A 21,416-nucleotide genomic window follows, 5' to 3' on the forward strand; every position below is an offset into this window, starting at 1 on the left:
AGGCTCAGGGCAGACCTCATTGCTGTCTGCAGCTACCTGAAGGGAGGCTGTAGCCAGGTGGGGTTGCTCTCTTCTGCCAGGCAACCACCAATAGAACAAGGGGACACAGTCTGGAGCTGTGCCAGGGGAGGTCTAGGCTGGATGTTAGGAGGAAGTTGTCAGAGAGAGTGATTGGCATTGGAATGGGCTGCCCAGGGAGGTGCTGGAATCACCGTGCCTGGAGGTGTTGAAGCCAAGCCTGGCTGGGGCACTTAGTGCCATGGTCTGGTTGATCGGATAGGGCTGGGTGCTAGGTTGGCCTGAATGAGCTTGGAGGTCTCTTCCAAACTGGTTAATTCTATGATTCTATGAACTCCCCTGAGATGTCTGCAAAGACCACACGTAACATCCACTAGATGGCCCATGGCGTTGCTGCTCAGCGTCCCTGAGCACTCTGGACTTCACCTGCGTGCATGACAATCAGGCAGCTGCCTCTTAGCCCAACCGGGGGAATTTTAACCGGGGAGGGTGTGTGTTAATCTGATAAAGTTACTCTGCAATAAACGTTTAGAGCTGGTAAGTGCTGAGCTGTTTCAAAGCAGAATGCTATTTCTTAGTGCAACATGTAACAGCGTTCACCCTTTCATCTCTGACTGACAGCTCTTAAAATGTGCTGTCTGCACAGAGCTTTCCTGGCACAATAGGTAGTGTTTCAGTGTTGCCTTCAAAGTTATTTTGAATCATTACTATCATTTAAATTAGAGTTTAAATGCAGCACGTGGAAGATAGCTTGGGGTACTCTCATGCTCGTTTGGTGAGAACCTATGAACATAAAAGCTTCCTGGGAAAGTGGTTTTCTGCCAGATTTTTCCCAGCAGCAGAGGAGGGCTCATGTGCAGCCATCATAGAATCAACCAAGTTTGAAGAGACCTCCAAGATCATCCAGTCCAACCTAGCACCCAGCCCTATCCAGTCAACCAGACCATGGCACTAAGTGCCTCAGCCAGTCTTCTGTTGAACACCTCCAGTGATGGCGACTCCACCACCTCCCTGGGCAGCCCATTCCATGCCAATTACTCTCTCTGGCAACAACTTCCTCCTCACATCCAGCCTAGACCTCCCCTGGCACAGCTTGAGACTCTGTCCCCTTGTTCTCTTGCTGGTTGTCTGGGAGAAGAGACCAACCCCACCTGACTACAGCCTCCTGTCAGGGAGTTGTAACAGCTGAAATAAAACCTCCACACCATCCCAATCCCCCAAACTCTACACTCCACCACCCAATTCAGCCCTTTTGGGCGGGACCAAGCTTTTGTTATCTCTTTGGTGCTGCTTCAGCATTACCTTCATTCAAATTACTCTTCTGTACTAGTCTAAACATTGACTGCTACCAGGAAAGCGAGCAAAGAAGGGCTCTGTGCAGAGGGTAGGAAGGGTACAGTACATGGTGCTGTCTGTAGAGGAAAATGTAAGTGTGGCTGTGTGCAGAGACAGCCAGCTCACTGCAGTGTCTCGGGCATCCCAGTTCTTCCCGTCTTTGGTCCTGTGGTTTTGTGTTCGGTGTCCTGTGCAGCAGGATCGTACCTGTGTGGCTGCTCCTTGTGTATGTGTCTATTAAACAGCAACACATTTAGTGTGCTGAAATTATACCCAGCATAACTTTTTCCACAGCCTCCTTCAGAGTAAAGCCAGAGGTGGAGACATGGAATAAGCAGATTATAGGACTTCTTCAGGAGCTGTTCTCCTCACAAATGGATTTCTGTAAGTACTACAGCTGTACCACCCTTCCCAAGCATCTGCTTAAGGCACAGAATGGTGTAGAAGGTTGTGCTATTGTTTGTTTGCCTTTTTTTCCTGTGGAAAATCTTGCCTGCACCAAACAAAAATGACGACAAGTCTCTGCATCTGCTGGGAATTGCAAATGAGTCCTCGGCTTGCACAGCATGATCACTGATAAAGTACATTTGCTGAGGTAATGTGAGGTCCCTTGACAGTGCTGGTGATGATTCAGGCTTTCAGGCATTCGTCTGCAGGTGGGTCAGTAGGAATCCTGCCACTTAAGAGTTCCAGAGTTGCATTAATTCTTGTTTAGAAGCCTATGTTTTTTGGTTCCCAATCTGAAATCTTACCAGCAGTTTGGACAGTGCAGGCATTGTTTAGTTTGCAGATGGAAGGTTTCCCTCCTGCATTTTTTTTCTCTCCCTCAGAGGTTTGTAGCCAAAGAGCTAACATTTAGATAAGGGATAGCAAACAGTTCAGAGTGCAATGTTATGCTGTAGTACTTCCCTCAGTACCTCTGAGACCAATATCATCCCACCTGATGACTGCTGTATTTGAACTAGAGTAATCACTATGATAGACAGAAAAAACTAAATCCTTGTTTTTCTATATAGGCAGCTAAAATAAGACAGAATTAGAATCATAGAATCATTTAGGTTGGAAAAGGCCATTAAGACTCTGGATTTAATGGTGCTCCCTCTCCATGCTCTTTATTTCATGTGCTCATTTCCACTTATACCTCCATCACTTCCCTCTTGCCTCCTCACCCTGTCACTCACCATCAGAGTGCTTTGCCATCCAGTAAGTTCCCAACACCTTCACTTACCTTTTCTAAATGATACTGAAACCCATATCTGCCAAAGTTGCCCTTGCTAGAGTAATTCACCTCTTTGAGATTGCTCTCCTGGTGGTGTTTTGCATGGTACACACTTCTGAATTTAGTCTTTGACCTTGAAAGGAAGCCTGAGGGTCCATCAGGGCCAGAGAGCTGGTTTGGTGCTCTGTGTTATAAATTTAGGATGGAATGGACTCAGCCTTGCTCTACATCACTTTGGTAAGTGACCCAGGTGCCCTGGCCATGGATGGTGTCATAATCTACACAACGGTCCTAAATAATGAAGTCACTTTTAAAAGTCAACATTTGGTCTAAAATATTGTTTGATTCAGTGCAGATAGATCCTTCCTTGGCAGGCTTTTTTATTTACTTCTGCAAGAATTGGAAGTGATTATCTTGCAGATGACATTGTGCTTGCTCCTTCCTCCTGCAGTTATAGAGCACTCAATACCCACGCTTTTTAGCTTCCAGCTCTAATCTTACTTCGTTTAAAAAATGCTCAGCAGCATGAAACTGCTCCAAAGAAAAATGTAATTGTGCAGTTGACGCAGGAGAAAGCATCAGGGGTGTGTGAGGTGTTTCTGTGAACGCATATGTGTGTGTGTACGGAATAGACTGGTACCCAAGAGAGCAGCAGATACATTTGTAATCAAATCTCACTTAAACTTAAAACTTGTTCCTTCTGTTAAGCATGCAAATATTTCCATTTGCTTTGCAAATTCTGCCTCTCTGCTCATTACCAACCCTTCAGAAAAGGCGTAAGTCCAAATCTTCCTCTGATCAGGCTCTTAATGTGTTTTGTGTGGTCTTTATTTATACTGTGAACTTGCTGGAGTAGGAAATGTCTTATAAAAAAAAACAACTACACTGTCTCATTTCACATCCAAATTCTTCTCCCATACCAGCTGTGTATGTTTGCCTAGCAGCAAGTCTTCTGTTAATGAATGACTTGTTCTCATTAGCTTGTCAGGCTGGATATGTAGCTTATAGTTCCCACTCACGCAGAGCTGTGCTGCTTCCCTTGTAGCTTCTGATGAATCAGACAATGACACACACAAAGCCTTGTGTCTCTGAGCCTGACCTTTGTACCTGTAATCGTTAACTAACACCCACTGCCAAAACAAAGTAACTAGCTGCTGGTTAAATGTATTTAACATAAGCAGAGCCTGATGAACTGCCTGATGTGGGGATTGTTGCAGGCTTTACCATCGGCTGCCACTGCCAAACCTTCTTCTAAAAGAGGGGAAAATTAATTCCCTGACCAATAGAGATAGAGCAGGTTTACTCTATACATTTGTTTTATGAAGCTGAGGTCCAGAGTGAATTCTCTGACACCTCAGAGGTTTTGAAAATGAAGTCTGGAGTAGCCTCATCTAACTTTGAAGCTGGCTGTGCTTTGAGCAGGAGACTGGACTAGATGGGCTCCAGTGATCCCTGCCAACTTTAATTCTCATTCTAGTAAAAGCTGAGTTCATCTGCAGGTTTCCTTCATCCAGAGTGTTAATTAGGACTCTGTCCTCTAGGCCGATTTTTTCACAAACCTCAGAGGAACAGAATCTTTCTGGAACCTCTGTCTCTTCTGTCTGGCTCGTGTAACATTGGCCAACAGGTTCAAATGTTACTGGGAGGTAAAAGACAGCTGGGGCGGGCAGACAGACAGACATTCCCTTCCCCCCCCCCCGGACAACTGTGTTAGCCTTTTTTTTTTTCTGAAGAAAACCTTTCTTCCCTGTGTGTTTGTGCAGAAAACTTGTCAAGTGTGCATCTAATGAGGCCTGAAGTCATGCTCCATACTCCCAGCTGCAGCCAACCTGAAATAATACCTCCCCAGAGCCAAGAGCACATTTCATACAGCTGAGGCATTTACTGTGCAATCCCAACTATGCGGAGAAGTTGAGACACTCAGAGTGAAACCCGGGCATCTTCTTTCTGCTAGTCAGAGCTTAGAGCCCTGTGCTCACATGGGTGTGCATGTAAGTCTGCCTGGTGCCGCGGTGGTCTCTGCCAGCAGACACAGCAGTGTCTGCTACCTCTCCGTGTCCTCCTCAGCCTTCTCATATGCAAGAGTGACAGAAAGGGGAATTTGATCTCAGCGTGCTAGAGCCCGCCTGGCTGTCTGCCTTCCCCTTTTTTGTCTGCTCTTTCTTAGGATGCAGTCACACTACAAAATTACCTTGAGTCATCTGTCTTGGAAGTTTTTCCCATGGGTTTCTTGTGATAAAGGGCAGACTAGGCACGTTAATCATCTGTGCTGTGAAGAGAGACACTGATACGTGCATCCACTGTGGACTGCACGTGCCTCTCAGGGTTCTGTCTACCTGAGCCAACTTTGCATCCCTTCCCCAGCATCTCTTCTCAAGTTCTATAGCTTCAGTCTGCAAAGCTTGCCTGATCAGCCAAGAGACTCCTTTAGCTGCCATGGCAGCAGATGATTCTGTTGCACTTTCTCCCAGTTTGCAGAGAACACACCTATCTTCCTCTGCTTTTGATGGCCCTGGAAAACATTACTTCTGCATTCCTGGGAAAGAGCTTCAGAGCACTTCTATTTTCTGCCTCACAGGGAAGCAGAAACTGTGAAATTATCAGCATCCTCTGTTTGTATGCTCCCTGGAGCTGTCTGTTGACTTCACGGTCTGAAATAGAGATCTGGCCTCAGGGATTTGCTAATGTTGCATTCAGTCTCAGTGTGGCACATGCTCATTCCTGGGGAGTTACTGAGTTAGCATTTATAGTTCCACACTTTGAGGAGATGAAACCCTCTGATTTTCCCTCAGCACTGAGGTCCTTCGTGTTGGATTCTCTTCTTGTGACAGCTTACTTGGAGAGCCACCAGAAAGCTTGCAGCCTGGATCTTTCCTCCCAAAATCACAGACTACAGTAGCATCATGCCATAATTCTCCCACAACTTGGTGCCTGATCAGCAGGCAACAGGAAAACGAAGTCTTGCTAGATACACTTCCAAACTAATACAGCAGAGACTAATGCAGTGAGGTGATTGTCACTGTGGGCACTGGAAGCCTTTTGCAGCTGGTGAATAGGCTCACAAATAGAAAGCAAGGAGCAGGCAGCTAGTGGGGAAAGTGCAAGTGGAGAAGCTGTGGGGAACGGGCACTGCTGGTTGCTTTGATGGTGCTAACGTGAGCCTCTGCTGTAGAGCAATGGCAGTGATAAAGGATGGAGTGAATTCACTGGAGGATTACCTGTCTTTCTGGTTGCTTTGCCAATTCATGTTTCTCCAGCCACTTTGTGCAACGAGGGCATTTTTTGTGTGTGTGGGCAAGGGTTGAACTAACAGGAACAATTTTACTGTATTTCATATTAACTGGCTGGTGAAGAGAAGACCTCTCTTGCATGACTTACACGCCTGAACTTAGAATCCCGCTCCCGAGCCTGCCATCTTCAGATTCAAATCCTTTCAACAAGCTCAAGTTTTCATCTCCTCATCCATATTTCCAAAGCATGTAAGCCTCAAGGCACTAGGCCGACAACGGAATAGTGCCGAGCACAAAGATGGTTTTGTAACCACATCAGCTCAGCCCAACCCTGCAGACTGCCTCACCTCCTGCTGCAGTTTCATTATAACCTCCTGGTTTTGCTAGTCCTCAGCTGATAGCAAAAGCTTCTCTCTCAGCTTTGTAGCTCTGACTTTTCTTTTCTTTCCACTGTCAGTGAAATGTTGTTGAGAGCTGCCAGAGGCTCAGCTGTGACATAGATCTATCTGAATTTGGAGTTTTGGAAGTGTTCCTTCATGCTTGTCATCTCCTTCAATAAGCACTGCATTGTACCAAGTCTGTACATTCTTTACTGCTTGGCTTGTTGCTATGGCCAGAGGTGCCAAGTTTTAGTCCACTTCTTTTGGGAGACCAGACAGAAATCTGGATTTTCTTTCTTTCTTCTCTGTTCATGCTCCTGGCCTGTACAGTCTGATCCTTTACCACCACCCCAACTTCTTTCCAAGGCAGGAAAGTTGGAAGCTACTCCCCTCTCTCTCAACTTGTCTAACCAGCAGGTCCATCCTCAGCCTGGATCATTGTGGCAGAGAAGCAAACACAGGGATGGATTCCCTCTCTAGCCAGGGGTTTATAAAATCAGGGAGAAACAGAAATAAACAGATTGATCAGAGGAGAGGGAAGTTTTTGGCAGGGGAGCTAGAAAGGCATGGTGTTGTCAGTCTGTATGGAGCTTAGGAAAGGCTCTCACAGAAGGGAGAGCAGCAGGATGTGCTGCCTCATTGCCATGGAAACAGCCAAAGAGCTGGCTGGGCAGATTTAGAAATGTCTCCTGATTGGGACATCCTTTGGTAGTTGTCATTCTTGAAGAGATTAAAACGAGTTGGGAAAGAGGAAATATCCAACACTGAAATCTGTAAAGCTGTTTTCTTTCTTAGTTTACCACAAAGAGTCAATTTTCCAGGGCTTTATGGATGTAGTTGTTATCCTCTAAGAAACATGTCCTGGGTTTGATGGGGATTTTCCCCCCATGTCCTCATATTTTTGGGGAGGTCTTTCATTTCCAAGTTCAAACACTTTTGTCACTATGATTCTAGCTGCCATTTTGATGCTCCTAAACTTCTCCATGGTGCTCTCTAAGCGCCTTACAAGCACACTGGCTTAACTACATGACATTTCTCTGTGAGATCTCTTCCTGATGGCCCTAAGAATCTTACAGTGACACCCCAGCTGAACTATTGTGTCCAGTTCAGGGTTCCCCAGTTAAAAAGAGATACAAAGAACTACTGGAGAGAGTCTCCAGTGGAAGTTACAAAGCTGCTGAGAGAACTGCAGCATCTCACAAGGAGAGGCTGAGAGATCTGGAGCTGTTCAGCCTGGAGAAGAGCTGACTGAAGAGGGGATCACAAAATCATAGAATCAACCAGGTTGGAAGAGACCTCCAAGATCATCCAGGCCAACCTAGCACCCAGCCCTATGCAGTCAACTAGACCATGGCACTAAGTGCCTCAGTCAGGCTTGGCTTCAACACCTCCAGGCACAGTGACTCCACCACCTCCCTGGGCAGCCCATTCCAATGCCAATTACTCTCTCTGCCAACAGCTTCCTCCTAACATCCAGCCTATACTTCCCCCAGCACAACTTCAGACTGTGTCCCCTTGTTCTATTGGTAGTTGCCTGGCAGAAGAGCCCAACCCCACCTGGCTACAGCCTCCCTTCAGGTAGCTGCAGACAGCAATGAGCTCTGCCCTGAGCCTCCTCTGCTGCAGGCTGCACACCCCCAGCTCCCTCAGCTTACAGGAAAAAAGAGAATGCACATCTCAATGAAATATGGAGACAAAGACATTACAGCCCCAGAGTGGTAAACAGTCATTAAACTAGGTGTAAAATATCTTCCACCTGCTGTGTTTTACCTTCAGATGGAAGAGTCTCAGCTGTGTAGCACAGCTGGCAATCTGTGGAGTCACATGTACAGTTGCTACTGTAGGAAGGGGAAGGAGATGCTGGCCGAGATGCTGGCCAAGTGCAGTCCTGCGTTTCCACACAAATATTTGGAAAGCCCTTACATGCAGGAGAGTCAACACTAGTAACTGGGTCTGTTTGTTCTGGAACTGATCTCTGAAATCACTCTTCCAGGGCTGGCTGCTCGTTTATTGCTCTATGTTCCTGCTGAAACAACTTCAGAGACACTCTCTTTGTGGCAGTTCAATGTTTTCATGCAGCATTAATAAGCAGCAGAACAGGCTGCAAAATAAATCTGAGATTAGTTTGAGCTAATGTCACATGGAGAATGATCATAATGACCTCACTGCTGTCTACAACTACCTGAAGGGAGGCTGTAGCCAGGTGGGGTTGGGCTCTGCTGCCAGGCAAGCAGCAACAGAAGAAGGGGACAGAGTCTGAAGTTGTGCCAGGGGAGGTCTAGGTTGGATTTTAGGAGAAAGTTGTTGTCAGAGAGAGTGATTGGCATTGGAATGGGCTGCCCAGGGAGGTGGTGGAGTCACTGTCCCTGGAGGTGTCCAAGCAAAGCCTGGCTGAGGCACTTAGTGCCATGGTCTAGTTGACTGCATAGGACTGAGTGCTAGGTTGGCCTGGATGATCTTGGAGGTCTCTTCCAATCTGATTGATTCTATGATTCTGTGTGGTTGGGACTCAGGTGAAATTCTTTCTGAGACTAGCAGAAGGAGAAAGCTGTTGTGTCACAGTTTCAGAAGACAGTCTAGCTTAGCAGGGTTAGAGAGCAGTCCCACCTACATGGATTATATATACCTTTCATGGCTTGGTGTTTAGCCAGGCTAGAAACATCTTCTGCCAGGCAGTCAGTGACAGAACAAGAGCACATAGTCTCAAGCTGTGCCAGGGGAGGTTTCTGATGGATGTTAGGAAAAGGTTCTCCACAGAAAGAGTGATTGGCATTGGAATGGGCTGCCCAGGGAGGTGGTGGAGCCACCATCCCTGGAGGTGTTCAAGAAAAGACTGGATGTGGCACCTAGTGTCATGGTTTAATTGATTAGATGGTGTTGGGTATTAAGTTGGACCTGGCAATCTTGAAGGTCTTTTCCAACCTGGTTAGTTCTGTGATCTTGTGATCATTCTCCTTTTTTAAATCCACCATAGAATCACAGAATCATAGAATCAACCAGGTTGGAAGAGCCCTCCAGGATCATCCAGTCCAACCTATCATCCAGCCCTGTCCAGTCATCTAGACCATGGCACTAACTTTCTCTTAACATCCAGCCGAGACCTGCCCTGGCACAGCTTGAGACTGTGTCCCCTTGTTCTGTTGCTGCTTGCCTGGCAGTGGAATCACAGCAATTAAGTTGGCTGTTGCATCTCCTGCTTGGTCGTGGCAAGAAGCTCAACCTTTGGATTTCTGAGCTTGGAGAGGATGCCAGTAACTTGCTGGCTTTCAGAAGGCCCTCTCTTTATTTTAAAGGATTCTTTCAGTTCATTAGCAAAAAGTGATGTCAGAGTGAGGATACCACTGCCCTCTGCTGAGAGAGATGCGATTCTTTCTGACTGTTTCATCTGCCGCCACCAAACCCAGCAACTTCATCGCTGGGAAAGTAACTCTGCACCTAAGTGGTTCACCGAAGTCGGAGTTTATTCCTGCTGCTTCCATCTCTCCTCTAACGTTTGCTGATCTGAATAGTTTCCCAAAACCAGTTTGGAAACTCCACGCCTCATAAAAAGCAAAGAGAAGCAAGGGTGATTACATGCAAAGTCTTTGACAGGATGATAGCAGCAACTGTGAAAACTGGAACTGAAGTGGTTTGGGTTTCTTTTTCCTAAACCAATCTTTATGATTTATAAACATTTCAGGCACCTTTGCCAATGTGATAACTGCTGGAGCTAGTTTTCAGTTTTCCTGCCAATATTCAGTCATGCATTATCAGATCAGGCTGAAGTCCTCTACAGCTTCTTGAATGTACTTTTATTTTTTTTCTGTTATCTGCATTGCTTCCCTGACTGAATTTTGGGCTCAATTTTACAGCCACATCCTTTTTTTGTTGTTTTTGTTGTTTTGGTTATGCAAAACCAGAAGCTGATTCACTGTAACATTTATAACCAGCTTTGCATCATAGAATCAGTCAGGGTTGGAAGAGACCACAAGGATCAGCCAGTTCCAACCCCCCTGCCATGGGCAGGGACACCCTACCCTAAATCAGGCTGGCCACAGTCTCAGCCAGCCTGGCCTGAAACACCTCCAGCCATGGGGCCTCAACCACCTCCCTGGGCAACCCATGCCAGCCTCTCACCACTCTCATGCTCAACAACTTCCTCCTCACCTCCAGGCTGAATCTCCCCACCTCCAGCTTTGCTCCATTTCTCCCAGTCCTGTCACTCCCTGAGAGCTCAAAAGTCCCTCCCCAGCTTTTATGTAGGCCCCCTTCAGATCCTGGAAGGTCACAAGAAGGTCACCTGGGAGCCTCCTCTTCTGTAGACTGAAAAAAAACAACTCTTTCAGTCTGTGCTCACAGCAAAGCTGCTGCATCCCTCTGAGCATCCTCCTGGCCCTGCTCTGGACACACTCCAGCATCTCCACATCCCTCTTGTCATAGGGGCTCCGGAACTGGATGCAGTACTCCAGGTGGGGTCTCAGCAGAGCAGAGTAGAGGGGGAGAATCACCTCCCTGGCCCTGCTGGCCACACTTGTCCTAATGCAGCCCAGGCTCTGCTTGGCTTTCTGGGCTGCAAGTGCACACTGCTGGCTCCTGTTGAGCTTTTTGTCCACCATCATCTCCAATTCCCTTCCTTCAGGGCTGCTCTCCAGCCACTCACTGCCCAGCCATATTTCTGTTTGGGATTGCCTCGACCCAGGCAATCATAGATCCAACGTTACTATCACTTTGTCATTTTACTTTTAAGAAGAATACCTCCCCTTCAAAAAAAAAGGGTAGCTGTAATACTGCTTGTAACCACTTGAGGGTGCTCTTTCATTTAGACATTAGGATGTTGCTGTTGTGCATCCCTCGAGAAATTATAAACCATATTATTAACAGCTTATTAGAGGACATACCTACACTTCACTCAAACGTGTGGGAGTGTGGAGGCTCTCGGGTGACTGGCATTAAAGCCCAGTAGAAGTTTTAAAGGAATTAATCATTCTAGTCAATAAATGCAGGCATCAGAAACAGCCACAGCTACTCACACCCTGAGCTGACACCAAAAACCTTAAAGTAGAAATGTGAGTTACACAAAATTAAAAGTAGGCAGCGTTAATCACTTCTGTTCTGCAGCAGTGCCAAAAATGGCAGGAAGGAATGAGGCCAGGCACAGATAGGGCTTGTGAAAGCCTCAGTGCTCTGCTTGCCTCCCCTGCTGACTCCACAGCACTGAAGGCCATGCAGCTGCCTTCCCAGTGCCTCCCCTGGGCTGCACAGCCCCTACCAGTTACTGTGTGGTTCTATCTGTCCATCCTGGGAGCAAGCAAGAAAGAAAGAGGGGGAAACAAGCAGTGCTGCAGAAGTCAAGCTACTGCTTAGCTCTGCATAGGTGAGAGCCAATGAAGCTGAGGCAAAAAGTTGGGGTGTTAGAGCCATGGATTCCCATGTCAAGCAGCAGGAACAAGGACACAGTGATTCAGCCAGGTGTGCTCAGGGGTGGTTGTGATGAGGCAAGTGTTGAGCAACACGACCCATAGCATTGAAGTAAAACTTTAATGTAGATAATTAAGGTAGAAAATGAAGATTGCAGGCTCTGTGGTGACAAGCTAGAGTAAATGGTGTAGCTGGTGAAACTGTGCGGCAGTTTGGGCTGGTGAAGACAACAGCAGATGACAGGCATGAGGTCAGGAAGCAGAGGTGGAAATGCCTTCTGCCACTCCTGTTCTCATCCTTTAAAAAGTGGTCACTTTGAATTTCACCCTCAGTGAGCTGCAGGTAGACTGCCTCTAAAGAGATGGGAAGACAGGCTGTGAAAAAGCTCTGTTGGGAAAGAGTAAGGGACCAGAAGACAGAGAGCTCAGTGCCTGTCACACCACGCTGCTTTGGCCTCGGAGGTATGTCAAGAGCTGCTAATAAAATCTAGTGTCACTTATCCACTGCCTCTTTGAGGCACAATAAGAAAAGCAACTTGTTCTGAACGTTAAGTGCAAACTTCCTTCTGTTAAAGGTATCTCATTTTCTTACCACCCGGAGTCAGTGCTTTTAACAATCTGATGAACAGTTTCATCAACAACTTGTTGAGCTACAGGAAACTACTGCAGGATTTGGGTTTGGATGGGGGTTTTGTTTTCCACTTACTCACCCAGACAGTGCTGGCACCATAAGGCTTTTCTGCATAGGTTAGTAGCTTAGCATTTTCAGCATGAGGGCACCAACATCTTGTATAGCCTGATGAGACTATCTCTAAACAGCACTGAGCAAAAACCGCCCAGCATGTGGACATGCTGCACTGTGTCCAGAGAAGGGCCAGGAGGAGGATGCTCAGAGGGCTGCAGCACCTCTCCTACGAGGACAGACTGAAGGAGTTGGGGTTGTGCAGTCTACAGAAGAGGAGGCTCCCAGGTGACCTTCTTGTGGCCTTCCAGGATCTGAAGGGGGCCCACATAAAAACTGGGGAGGGACTTTTGAGGCTCTCAGGGAGTGACAGGACTGGGGGGAATGGAGCAAAGCTGGAGATGGGGAGATTCAGCCTGGATGTGAGGAGGAAGTTGTTGAGCATGAGAGTGGTGAGAGGCTGGAATGGGTTGCCCAGGGAGGTGGTTGAGGCCCCATGGCTGGAGGTGCTTCAGGCCAGGCTGGCTGAGACTGTGGCCAGCCTGATTTAGGGTAGGGTGTCCCTGCCCATGGCAGGTAGGTCAGAACTAGATGATCCTTGTGGTCCCTTCCAACCCTGACTGATTCTATGGTTCTATGACCTCTTAAGAATGGGGGCAAAGGTATTTAAAAATAGCTGGTGATACCACACATGCAGCTACCTGCATTTCAGCAATGATAGGATTTGCTTACTTGTTTTTCCTATTAAGCAGCATGAGAAATGAGTGTTGGGGTAACAGCATGAGCACACATTGCCAGCCACATCCACTTCAGCCTTTTTCACTCAGTAGGTCTGCTCTGAGTCCCCACAAATTCTTTGAAACCACTTCTGAGTAGTTCCAGCAGAGTTAAACATTTAAAACTGTGTCTTGGCTAGGTGGTGGTCAAAACAATCGTTTTGTTAACAGGTCTGGTAAGGTGAATTGTGATGGAAATACTTCATTTGGGACACTGTCATGGTGCACATGACATATCATTCATAGCACAGCCCTGAAGCTGTGAGAAGAAAAGACCTGTACTTGCCAGTAGGAAATCAGTGGCTTATTTCTCCTGACTTTGGGAAAACTTTCCCATTTACACGGTGAAGTGCAGTTACTGAGAGGTTACTAGAGTTTGTTTGCTGGTGACGTGTTCCTGTGACTCACCATCTGTCACGAGTCTGTGTCTGCCTGGAGAGAGAGCGAAAGCAGGGGTCCGAATCCCAGCCTTTCACCCAGTCTTTGACCCTCTGGACTACAGGCTGAGACTGGAAGACCTCACCTGCCAGGCTTCCTTCTCGTCCTCCCTTAGTGGTGCACTGCAGCTCAGGGGCAAAACTTGTGAACAGCCCCTTGCCACACAACCCCTCCTTCTTGGGGCCCAGGAGGTGATACTCGAGTCAGCAAGCAACCCGGTTTTGTTTACCTTTAAAGTTCTGTGCACGGGGGAGGTCGCGGATTTGTACAGGGCACGCAGGGAAGTGCTGTTCTCCGAAGGACGAGGACAGACAAAGCCCGTGGGCCTCCGAGCCGTGACTTCTGCGTCGTCCCAGTCCCGTGTGTGTGGAGGAGCAGGGCTCCTCAGGGCAAGGGCAGGCGTGCTGCTGGGCACCGACTGACCCAGCCCAGCACCTCGGGCCGGGCAGCCGCAGCCGTCCCACCTCTGCGGGAGTCTGAGAGTCGGGATAAGGCGGCCGGAGGCTGCCCCTGCGCCCTAGGACGCCAGACAAGAAAGCTGAGCTGAGGCGGGCGGCACAGCGCACGGACAGCGATGGTTAATTACCGAACTGCACCGCAGGGGCCGGGGGGGCTGTGGGGGTCGCTCGCTACCCACGTGCGCCCCACGTGCCACCGCCCCCCTCCTCCCCCGCCCCCCCCGCGCCGCGCGCACGGCAGCTCGCGGAACGCCCCCCAGCCAATAGGCGGCGGCGCCGCCGCGAACCCCTCCCGCCCCCTCCCGCCCCCCTCCCTCCGCGCCGTGACGTGCGCGGGCCCCGGGAAGAGGCCCGGCGGAGGGCGCGCGGGCGCAGCGGGCGGCGGTGGCGGGAGCCGCGCGCGGCGGATCGGCTGGGTCGCTCCGAGGTGACGCTGCCGGCGGGGCCAGGGCGGGCGGATGGGACGCGGCCGCAGCCCGGCCTCAGCCTGGCCGGCGCCGGCTCTAGGCCAGGCCCACCGCTGGCCGTGCTGCCGCGACGGGGGGAAAGCTTAGCTTGGAGTCTTATCGTGGGGCTGTGCCGCTCGGGGGAGCGGGACAGAGGCCTCCGGGCTGGGGCCTGAGGGCTGGAACGGGGGTGAGTCTGGTTGCTAACAGCAGGCACTAGCGCCTAGCACTTCACTTGGTGCTTGCAGGAGTTAGTGGAGAATGCAGCTAGCTTTGTGGTCTGTGTTGCGGTCGGCAGCGCTTTAAGCAGTTTGCAGTGTTCTCTGCAGGTTTCGGGCTCTTTTCCCTGCTGAGTGTTTTTGCAGTCAGCGAAACGCTGTTGCGGGTGAGCTGCGGAATGACCTTAACTTTGTTTTGATACGTCCCTAGTTCGCGGGGAGCTCTGCCGGTATCACGGATGCGGCGCCCCGGCTCTGCTGGTTAACGTTATGCCCAAGGGCCGAAGGAAGACCTTAGAGATCTGGAAGGTGCTTGGGATAAGGTTGTTAGTTAACATAAGCTGCTCCGCAGGTGTAAGATGTGCCCTGGCTGTGCTGCCAAGCCTTTTGAAATGCAAAGCTGTGCTTCCTATAGAGTGCTGCCCTTCTCCCGAGGGCTGCGTGTCTTTACGAGCGTTTCGAAAGAGAAGATGGAGAAACTCCAGGTGTCTGAGACCATTTACAAGTACTATCATGCAGTCATGCCTGTAAAATCAGGGCACTTCTGTTGGGAAATCTGATAATGGGCCACGTCTGTGGTTCTAGGTGTCATGCGATTGCCCAGAGCCGGGAGAAGGGAGTGACTGTTGGCTAATTGAGAGGCGTAATTACTCCTTTTGTGAAGGGAACGTTGAACATTTTGCACTTACCCTGGCATTGTCTGGTGATTGATTTAGTTCTAGCAGAGATTAGAGGGAAGGTCTGGTGCCCTCTTTATGCGCTGTTGTGGTGATAGTTGTTTAGGTACAACAGTTGGTTATGGAAACTAGAGCAGGAAAATTATTGCTTCATGGATTTCCTCTAGCACAGTTCTCGCTGTGTATAAAAGGCTTTCCTCTGATCGCTTACTTGAATTGAGTGAGGCTTTTACCTTAGTTGCTTTAACTGTTTTGTTGGATTTTTTTTTTTCTTTTGCGCATAATTTTTTCCTTCCCTTCATCCTGAAACTTATTTTTAACTTCTTTGTGTTAGCCCTTCAGTGAGATACTAACCACTGGAAGGGAAGGACTTCTTCCCCTGTACTCAGCACTGGTCAGGCCACACCTTGAGTACAGTGTCCAGTTCTGGGCCCCTCAATTCAAGAGAGATGTTGAGGTGCTGGAAGGTGTCCAGAGAAGGGCAACAAAGCTGGTGAGAGGCCTGGAACATAAACCCTATGGGGAGAGGCTGAGGGAGCTGGGGGTGTTTAGCCTGGAGAAGAGGAGGCTCAGGGGTGACCTCACTGCTGTCTACAACTACCTGAAGGGAGGTTGTAGCCAGGTGGGGGTTGGTCACTTCTCCCAGGCAAACAGCAACAGAACAAGGGGACGCAGTCTCAAGTTGTGCTGGGGGAAGTATAGGCTGGATGTTAGGAGGAAGTTGTTCACAGAGAGAGTGCTTGGCATTGGAATGGGCTGCCCAGGGAGGTGGTGGAGGCACCGTCCCTGGAGGTGTTCAAGAAAAGACTGGATGAGGCACTGGATAGGTCTGGGTTGACTGGATAGGTCTGGGTGCTAGGTTGGACTGGATGATCTTGGAGGTCTCTTCCAACCTGGTTGATTCTATGATTCTATTCTAGACTGCCTTCTTCACCCTTGGAAAAACATGAAGAGCGTACTGAGAAAAGAAGCAAGTTTGTGGTCCTTTGTTAGAGCTGGCAAAGATGCACCTTTTAAGGACAGATGTGACTTATAAGAGCAAGTAAACTTGTATCAGGTGGCAGTAGAGAGGCTCACTAGTGGCCCATGGGGTAGCCCGTTAGTGCATTAAGTTATAAGGCAGCTTGATTTCCCTGTTCTGTACAGTCTGTTATGTGAACAGCTATTTATTCTTATCATTCGACAGGAATTTGGGCATCTTCTTGTGTAAGAGGAGAAAGATTGAAATGCTTGCCTGTCCAGGCTCTCCAGATAGCTGTAAGCCCCAGGTGGGCAAAAGAGTCTGTTGCTCTGATGTGGTACAGCTGTGTCTGCACCTGGAGCCTTGCGGGAAAGGTGGGAAATGGAAAGGGTAATGTCTTCGTGATGGTGATTGGCCTGTGTTTAAAGGCAGGAGGATTATTCAGGTGGATTGCAGCAGCCACAGAGCTGGTAGGAAGTGGCTATGTCTGTGTGACAATGAGTATAGCTACTGTAAGATCAACTTTCTGTTCCTCATGGACATGAATTTTGCTTCATGATAGTATGAGCTATCAGGTATTGTACAAAGCCAGCTGGGAGGTTTGTTACGATCTTTGTTTTATAGCTTGTACACCTGGCTGTGATCTCCTGAGGCAGAGCTAGGAGGGGCAGTGCTGCAAGAAATGGTTTTGGTGATTGAATTAGCGATTTTGTTGTTTGGTGTTGCAAAAGGCTCCCCCCCCCCATATGCTGTGATAACCAAAAGAAGAATGTGAGACTGTGCTATTAGAAGGATGAACACAGCAAGCTGGGTTCTGAAAATGTTTTATCATAGGTCTTATTCTGCTTTTGCAGGAGTGTCAGCCTCAGTATTCTGAGGAAATTTATCCCTAAATGATTATGTTCTGTCTTAGTTTTTCTACAAGTGCATGAATTTTTCTTCTGTATCTCCTACAGCTCATCTGGTGTGCGCGTTCCGCTCACTGGCAACGAAACACGTGTCTAAGAGTTTGTGCCAAGGTGAAAAAAAAACAGATCACAAAGAAGAAGCATTAGTTTGAAAATGTGTTTTTCTGCAAGTCTAGTTCTGAAAATTGCCCTTGATTGTAGCTGCATCTCTGAAAATTTCTTGAGCTGTATTTCATGGAGTTTGCTGTAATGACACTAATTAGAATGGGCTTCTTTCCTTCTTATTAGCAGAATTTTCTGTTGTCAGCCTGGCTGTAGTGGTTCAGGTGTTCCCTGCTTAGCTCCGTCACCAGCAGTGATCTTTGTCATCAAATATGGTGTGCTTCAAACCTGATTCTCCCTTCCTGTTTTTCCTGTGGCTTGCAGTGCAGCCATTGTCTGACCAAGCAGAGTACAAGGATCTATAGAGGAAACAGCTCTCAGGAGAACTGAAAACTCGACAGGAAGAGGCTTGGCTCAGGCCAAATAATGCCAGTGGTTCTGCAAAGTAAACCTGCAAGGGCTTTTTGGCCTTTTAAGGGCTTCATAAAGGCTCAAGTCATTGTAAATACTTGTAAGGTTTGCAGGAATGAGCAAGCTGTGGGAAGATACTTCAGTAATGATGAGGGAACTTGCTTGGTTACTTTGTTCCTTTACTGTCCATAGTAAGGGAGAGGAAATGTGATCCACAGTAAATGACTAATGCAAGTGTGTGGTTAATTTCCCTTACCCTTGCTCTGGGTTTATAATGAAAGTCTAACCTGCGTGTGAAGAAAGCTATGTAATGTTTTTATTGAACAATATAAAGAGTAAAGAAGCTTTTGTCGTTAATTATCTGCTGCTTTTTTTTTTTTCCCTCTAGCCAGGTCACAATGGCAGGTGAAGACTGTGTTAGAAAACGCCCATCTGGCTCCACTACAACCTGTAAGACTCCTGAGAATGAAGAAAAGCAGAGGAGACATGAGAATGAGAGATCGTTTCAAAACTCAAGCAATGGTGAGACTTTTACTTGGGGCTAGGTGCTTCTCTTCTAAGGTGTCCTTGCTAGCTCATGGCTTTAGCCTTTGTGCTCTTTCATTTTAGTGTTTCTGCTCATAGGAATTCTACCAAGGTGGAGTTTTCTGTCTACCAGCTGTACTACTTCATCACGTTTACCTGCAGAACTTTCTCCCAGGGGCTATATGCTGCAATGCTTGCAGGGCTCTAGAATAAATAAAGTGCTGCATTGTTAAAGGACAAACGTGTCATGAGGAGGAGATGATGTAAATGTATCTTGACAGCAATTTTGAGCAATCCTGGTAAATAATTTTTCTGGGGTCTTCATCTTTCTCCTATTGGAAGCTTTTAAGTACATGGCTTCCTCAGGGTTGAACAAAGTGATACTTAGCACATCAGGCTAAGATGGTGTATCCATTATGAGAGACAGGTGTAGGCAGGAGGCTACAAGGAATCTGCTCTCATGGGGCTTTGAGACTGGATAGAAGGAGATGTTCTGACTTTAACAACTTTGGCTGCCTTAAAATAGGTGAATAAACAGTTTGGTCTGTATTTGTTTATGCTGTGGTTGCTTTATAAGTTAAGTGGCTTGTAGCTGGCTTTGTGAAAGGGTCACTGCTGCCTGTCTCTTGTCAATTGAATTTCACGGACAGTTGTAGTGGAATCAGTGCTTTTGCTTGTGACCTCTGTGGACACTGTGGTTATCTCTAATTTGTGGGCTATACCATACCACATTACATCCCAGTGGCCAGGAGGTTAGCAGTTGAATTGCAGCTTGTTTCCTTTCTCCTTGGGAGACAGATTAAGGAAAAAGCTGAACTAGTTTATCAAAATAAGCCTTGCGAGTATAAGTTCCAAAGCCCTGATGCTAGTGACTCAAGGACGTGATTCTTACTGGTATGCTTCTGAATATTGCCAGTACTTCATGGTAGTTTCAGCTGAAACAGGACTTGGAGCAAATCTAAATTAGGACAAGTCAAATTTCACAAAAAATACCTTGGGGTGGAAAGCCATCCCACATCTTGCACACCTTAACACTGCTGCAGTATAAAGAGAGTGTTGTCAGGCAGCAGGTAGGCAGCCTCACCATGAGTAGAGAAGATGGATTTTAAGCTGCTGGTGGTACCATAATTTTAATTGACTCAAATTAGACTGTTCCATTAATACTAGCTTTTGAAAATGGTGTGGAGCTGGTGGCTACTGGAAAGCAGTTGTGATGGGTTTACAAGTAGACACCTGTCTTTATCTATGGCAGCACCTTAACTGTTACAAATTTGAGTTCTTACAGTAATAATAATTGACACTTGATAGGTGGATGTGCCTGCCTTTAAAAGCCTTTCATTTTAGTCCCTCTGAGATGTGACATGATGTCACTGCAGGTGAGATACTGTGGGTGCTTGGCAAGTAAGCATTCTGAGGCAGATTCACAAATCTCTTGAAAGGGTACATGAGCCTGGTGGGTTGGCTTAGAACAGTGCTTTATCTTTTAATGCAGTGTAAACTGAAGGGAAGGACAGCAGGGAGGAATCCTGTTTAGCTAAGACCAGGTGCCTCTTACCTTCCGGGGTTACTGCCAGTTCAGCCAGCAGAAGCATCACAAAGGCTTCAATGTTGCCAGCTTTTGCAGACCGAGAGGTAGGGAGATAAATCTGTTACCTAACCATGCTGTAGGCCCAGGAGGAAGAAAAATCCTTCTAGCCAGGAGTTCCTCTGTGCAGCAGGGTTAGATCAGCATCTTTGTGGCACAAAGGTCAAAGCTTTTCCAAAACTGAAATGTTGACATGTTCCAGGTAGTGGCCTCTTTGTGTAGTCCAGCTTCCTTGTGTAAGAAGGTAGGGCTTTCTGTGACAGCTCAGCTGAGGTGGAAGAACTTCTCCAAAGGAGTAGCCACAGACTTCTTTTCTCCTTCTTTTGTCCTGAGTCTTCTGAATAGCTGTTTCTAAGACATTAATCCTGATATGTACAAAGACAGCATGAGGCTAATGATCTGCTGTCTGGCAACATCCTTTTTATACTGCCACATCTTAGCACTGGATGATGTGTAGAATTCTAGAAAATGTGCCTGTTTACTGCAGCCAGGAGATCCTAGCCAGGTCAAGGCATGTCTCATATGCAACTAATATCATGGAGTCTTTGGGGCAATTCTTTTCTGCAGCAAAACTGAAGCATTAATATGATTTCCCACCTTTGATCCCGGATTAGCAAACACAATCTGCTTTTTAACTTAAGAGTTAATGTGTCAAGGGCCAATTGACTTGTCTCCAAAAGCTAGTGAACTTTCCATGGAAACTTCTAGGCCATTAATCTTTTCTTTCATTAAAACTCAGATGTGTTGACTGATTTGAAATGGCCTAAAGGAGGAATTTTAATCCATATATGGGCTTTAGAGCTACATAAAGTTTGACTCTTCCATTCGTATAGTTGAGGTTATTTTTTCCTTGCATCATCAAGTTGTGCTGGGGTAGGTCTAGGCTGGATGTTAGGAGGAAGTTCTTCACAGAGAGAGTGATTGGCATTGGAATGGGCTGCCCAGGGAGGTGGAGTCACCATCCCTTGAGGTCTTCAAGAAAAGACTGGATGAGGCACTCGGTGCCATGGTCTAGTTGACTGGGTAGGTCTGGGTGCTAGGTTGGACTGGATGATCTTGGAGGTCTCTTCCAACCTGGTTGATTCTATGATTCTGTGATCAGTTGTGCAGAAAATTGCTTAACTGCTTAGTGGGTTCTAAGACCTGATACTCGAATACTCCCAAATTTATAGCAGTGTGGAGAAATCCATAGCTAGAAGAATTCTCCTCTCCTTTGACGTGTTTGTGTCTTGTAATCATTCAGTCTGCAATTTCACTTTGACAGAGTAGCTGAACTTTGGTCTCCTATATCACTTCTCTTTGAAGCAGCTCCAGTGTTATAATTAAACAACCCATTTGGTCCTGGCATAGAGTTACCAGGTGATCTAGGTTGCAGTAATTCCCTGTCAAAAGCTGGCCTTCCTTCATAAATTAGTCTTAAGTGTTTTCAGCTGGAGCTACATAAAGATAGCAGAAAACTGTTTTGCTTAATGAGATACTGATACCGGGCAGCACCAGCTGCAGGAAAACACCTGGGATGAGCATAATAGGAACTGCATGGGTGGATCTTAAAAGATTAGGGAAGACATGCCTTTGAAGCATGGATCTGAGTGCCTCTAAAATGCTAAGATTTGTCTAGTGAAACCAGTAAACTGATGGTTCTGGAGTCTGC

The 21,416-nt window shown here is 47.4% G+C and overlaps 1 protein-coding gene and 1 long non-coding RNA gene across 6 annotated transcripts in view; both read left to right on the forward strand.

Annotated features, from left to right (window-relative positions):
• LOC135177737 (uncharacterized) overlaps window positions 1-13,702 on the forward strand; it is a 48,237-nt gene extending 34,535 nt beyond the window's left edge. Inside the window, exons 2-3 of one of the 2 annotated variants that reach the window (XR_010303141.1) lie at window positions 1,648-1,737; window positions 13,208-13,702. This is a non-coding gene — a long non-coding RNA (uncharacterized LOC135177737). Of the gene's footprint in view, window positions 1-1,647; window positions 1,738-4,335; window positions 4,476-13,207 lie in introns of those variants that run through there. The other variant, XR_010303142.1, reaches the window with a different exon arrangement.
• A 578-nt stretch (window positions 13,703-14,280) lies between these two features.
• The window catches only part of SOAT1 (sterol O-acyltransferase 1), a 31,238-nt gene continuing 24,102 nt past the window's right edge, over window positions 14,281-21,416 (forward strand). Inside the window, exons 1-3 of one of the 4 annotated variants that reach the window (XM_064148154.1) lie at window positions 14,312-14,359; window positions 17,191-17,253; window positions 18,044-18,177. In XM_064148154.1, the coding sequence (XP_064004224.1) occupies window positions 18,054-18,177 (124 nt within the window). In that variant the 5' untranslated portion in view covers window positions 14,312-14,359; window positions 17,191-17,253; window positions 18,044-18,053. The other 3 variants (XM_064148152.1, XM_064148153.1, XM_064148155.1) reach the window with 3 other exon arrangements.

This window comes from Pogoniulus pusillus, chromosome 8 (assembly GCF_015220805.1).
Source record: "Pogoniulus pusillus isolate bPogPus1 chromosome 8, bPogPus1.pri, whole genome shotgun sequence".
Lineage (NCBI taxonomy): Eukaryota > Metazoa > Chordata > Aves > Piciformes > Lybiidae > Pogoniulus > Pogoniulus pusillus.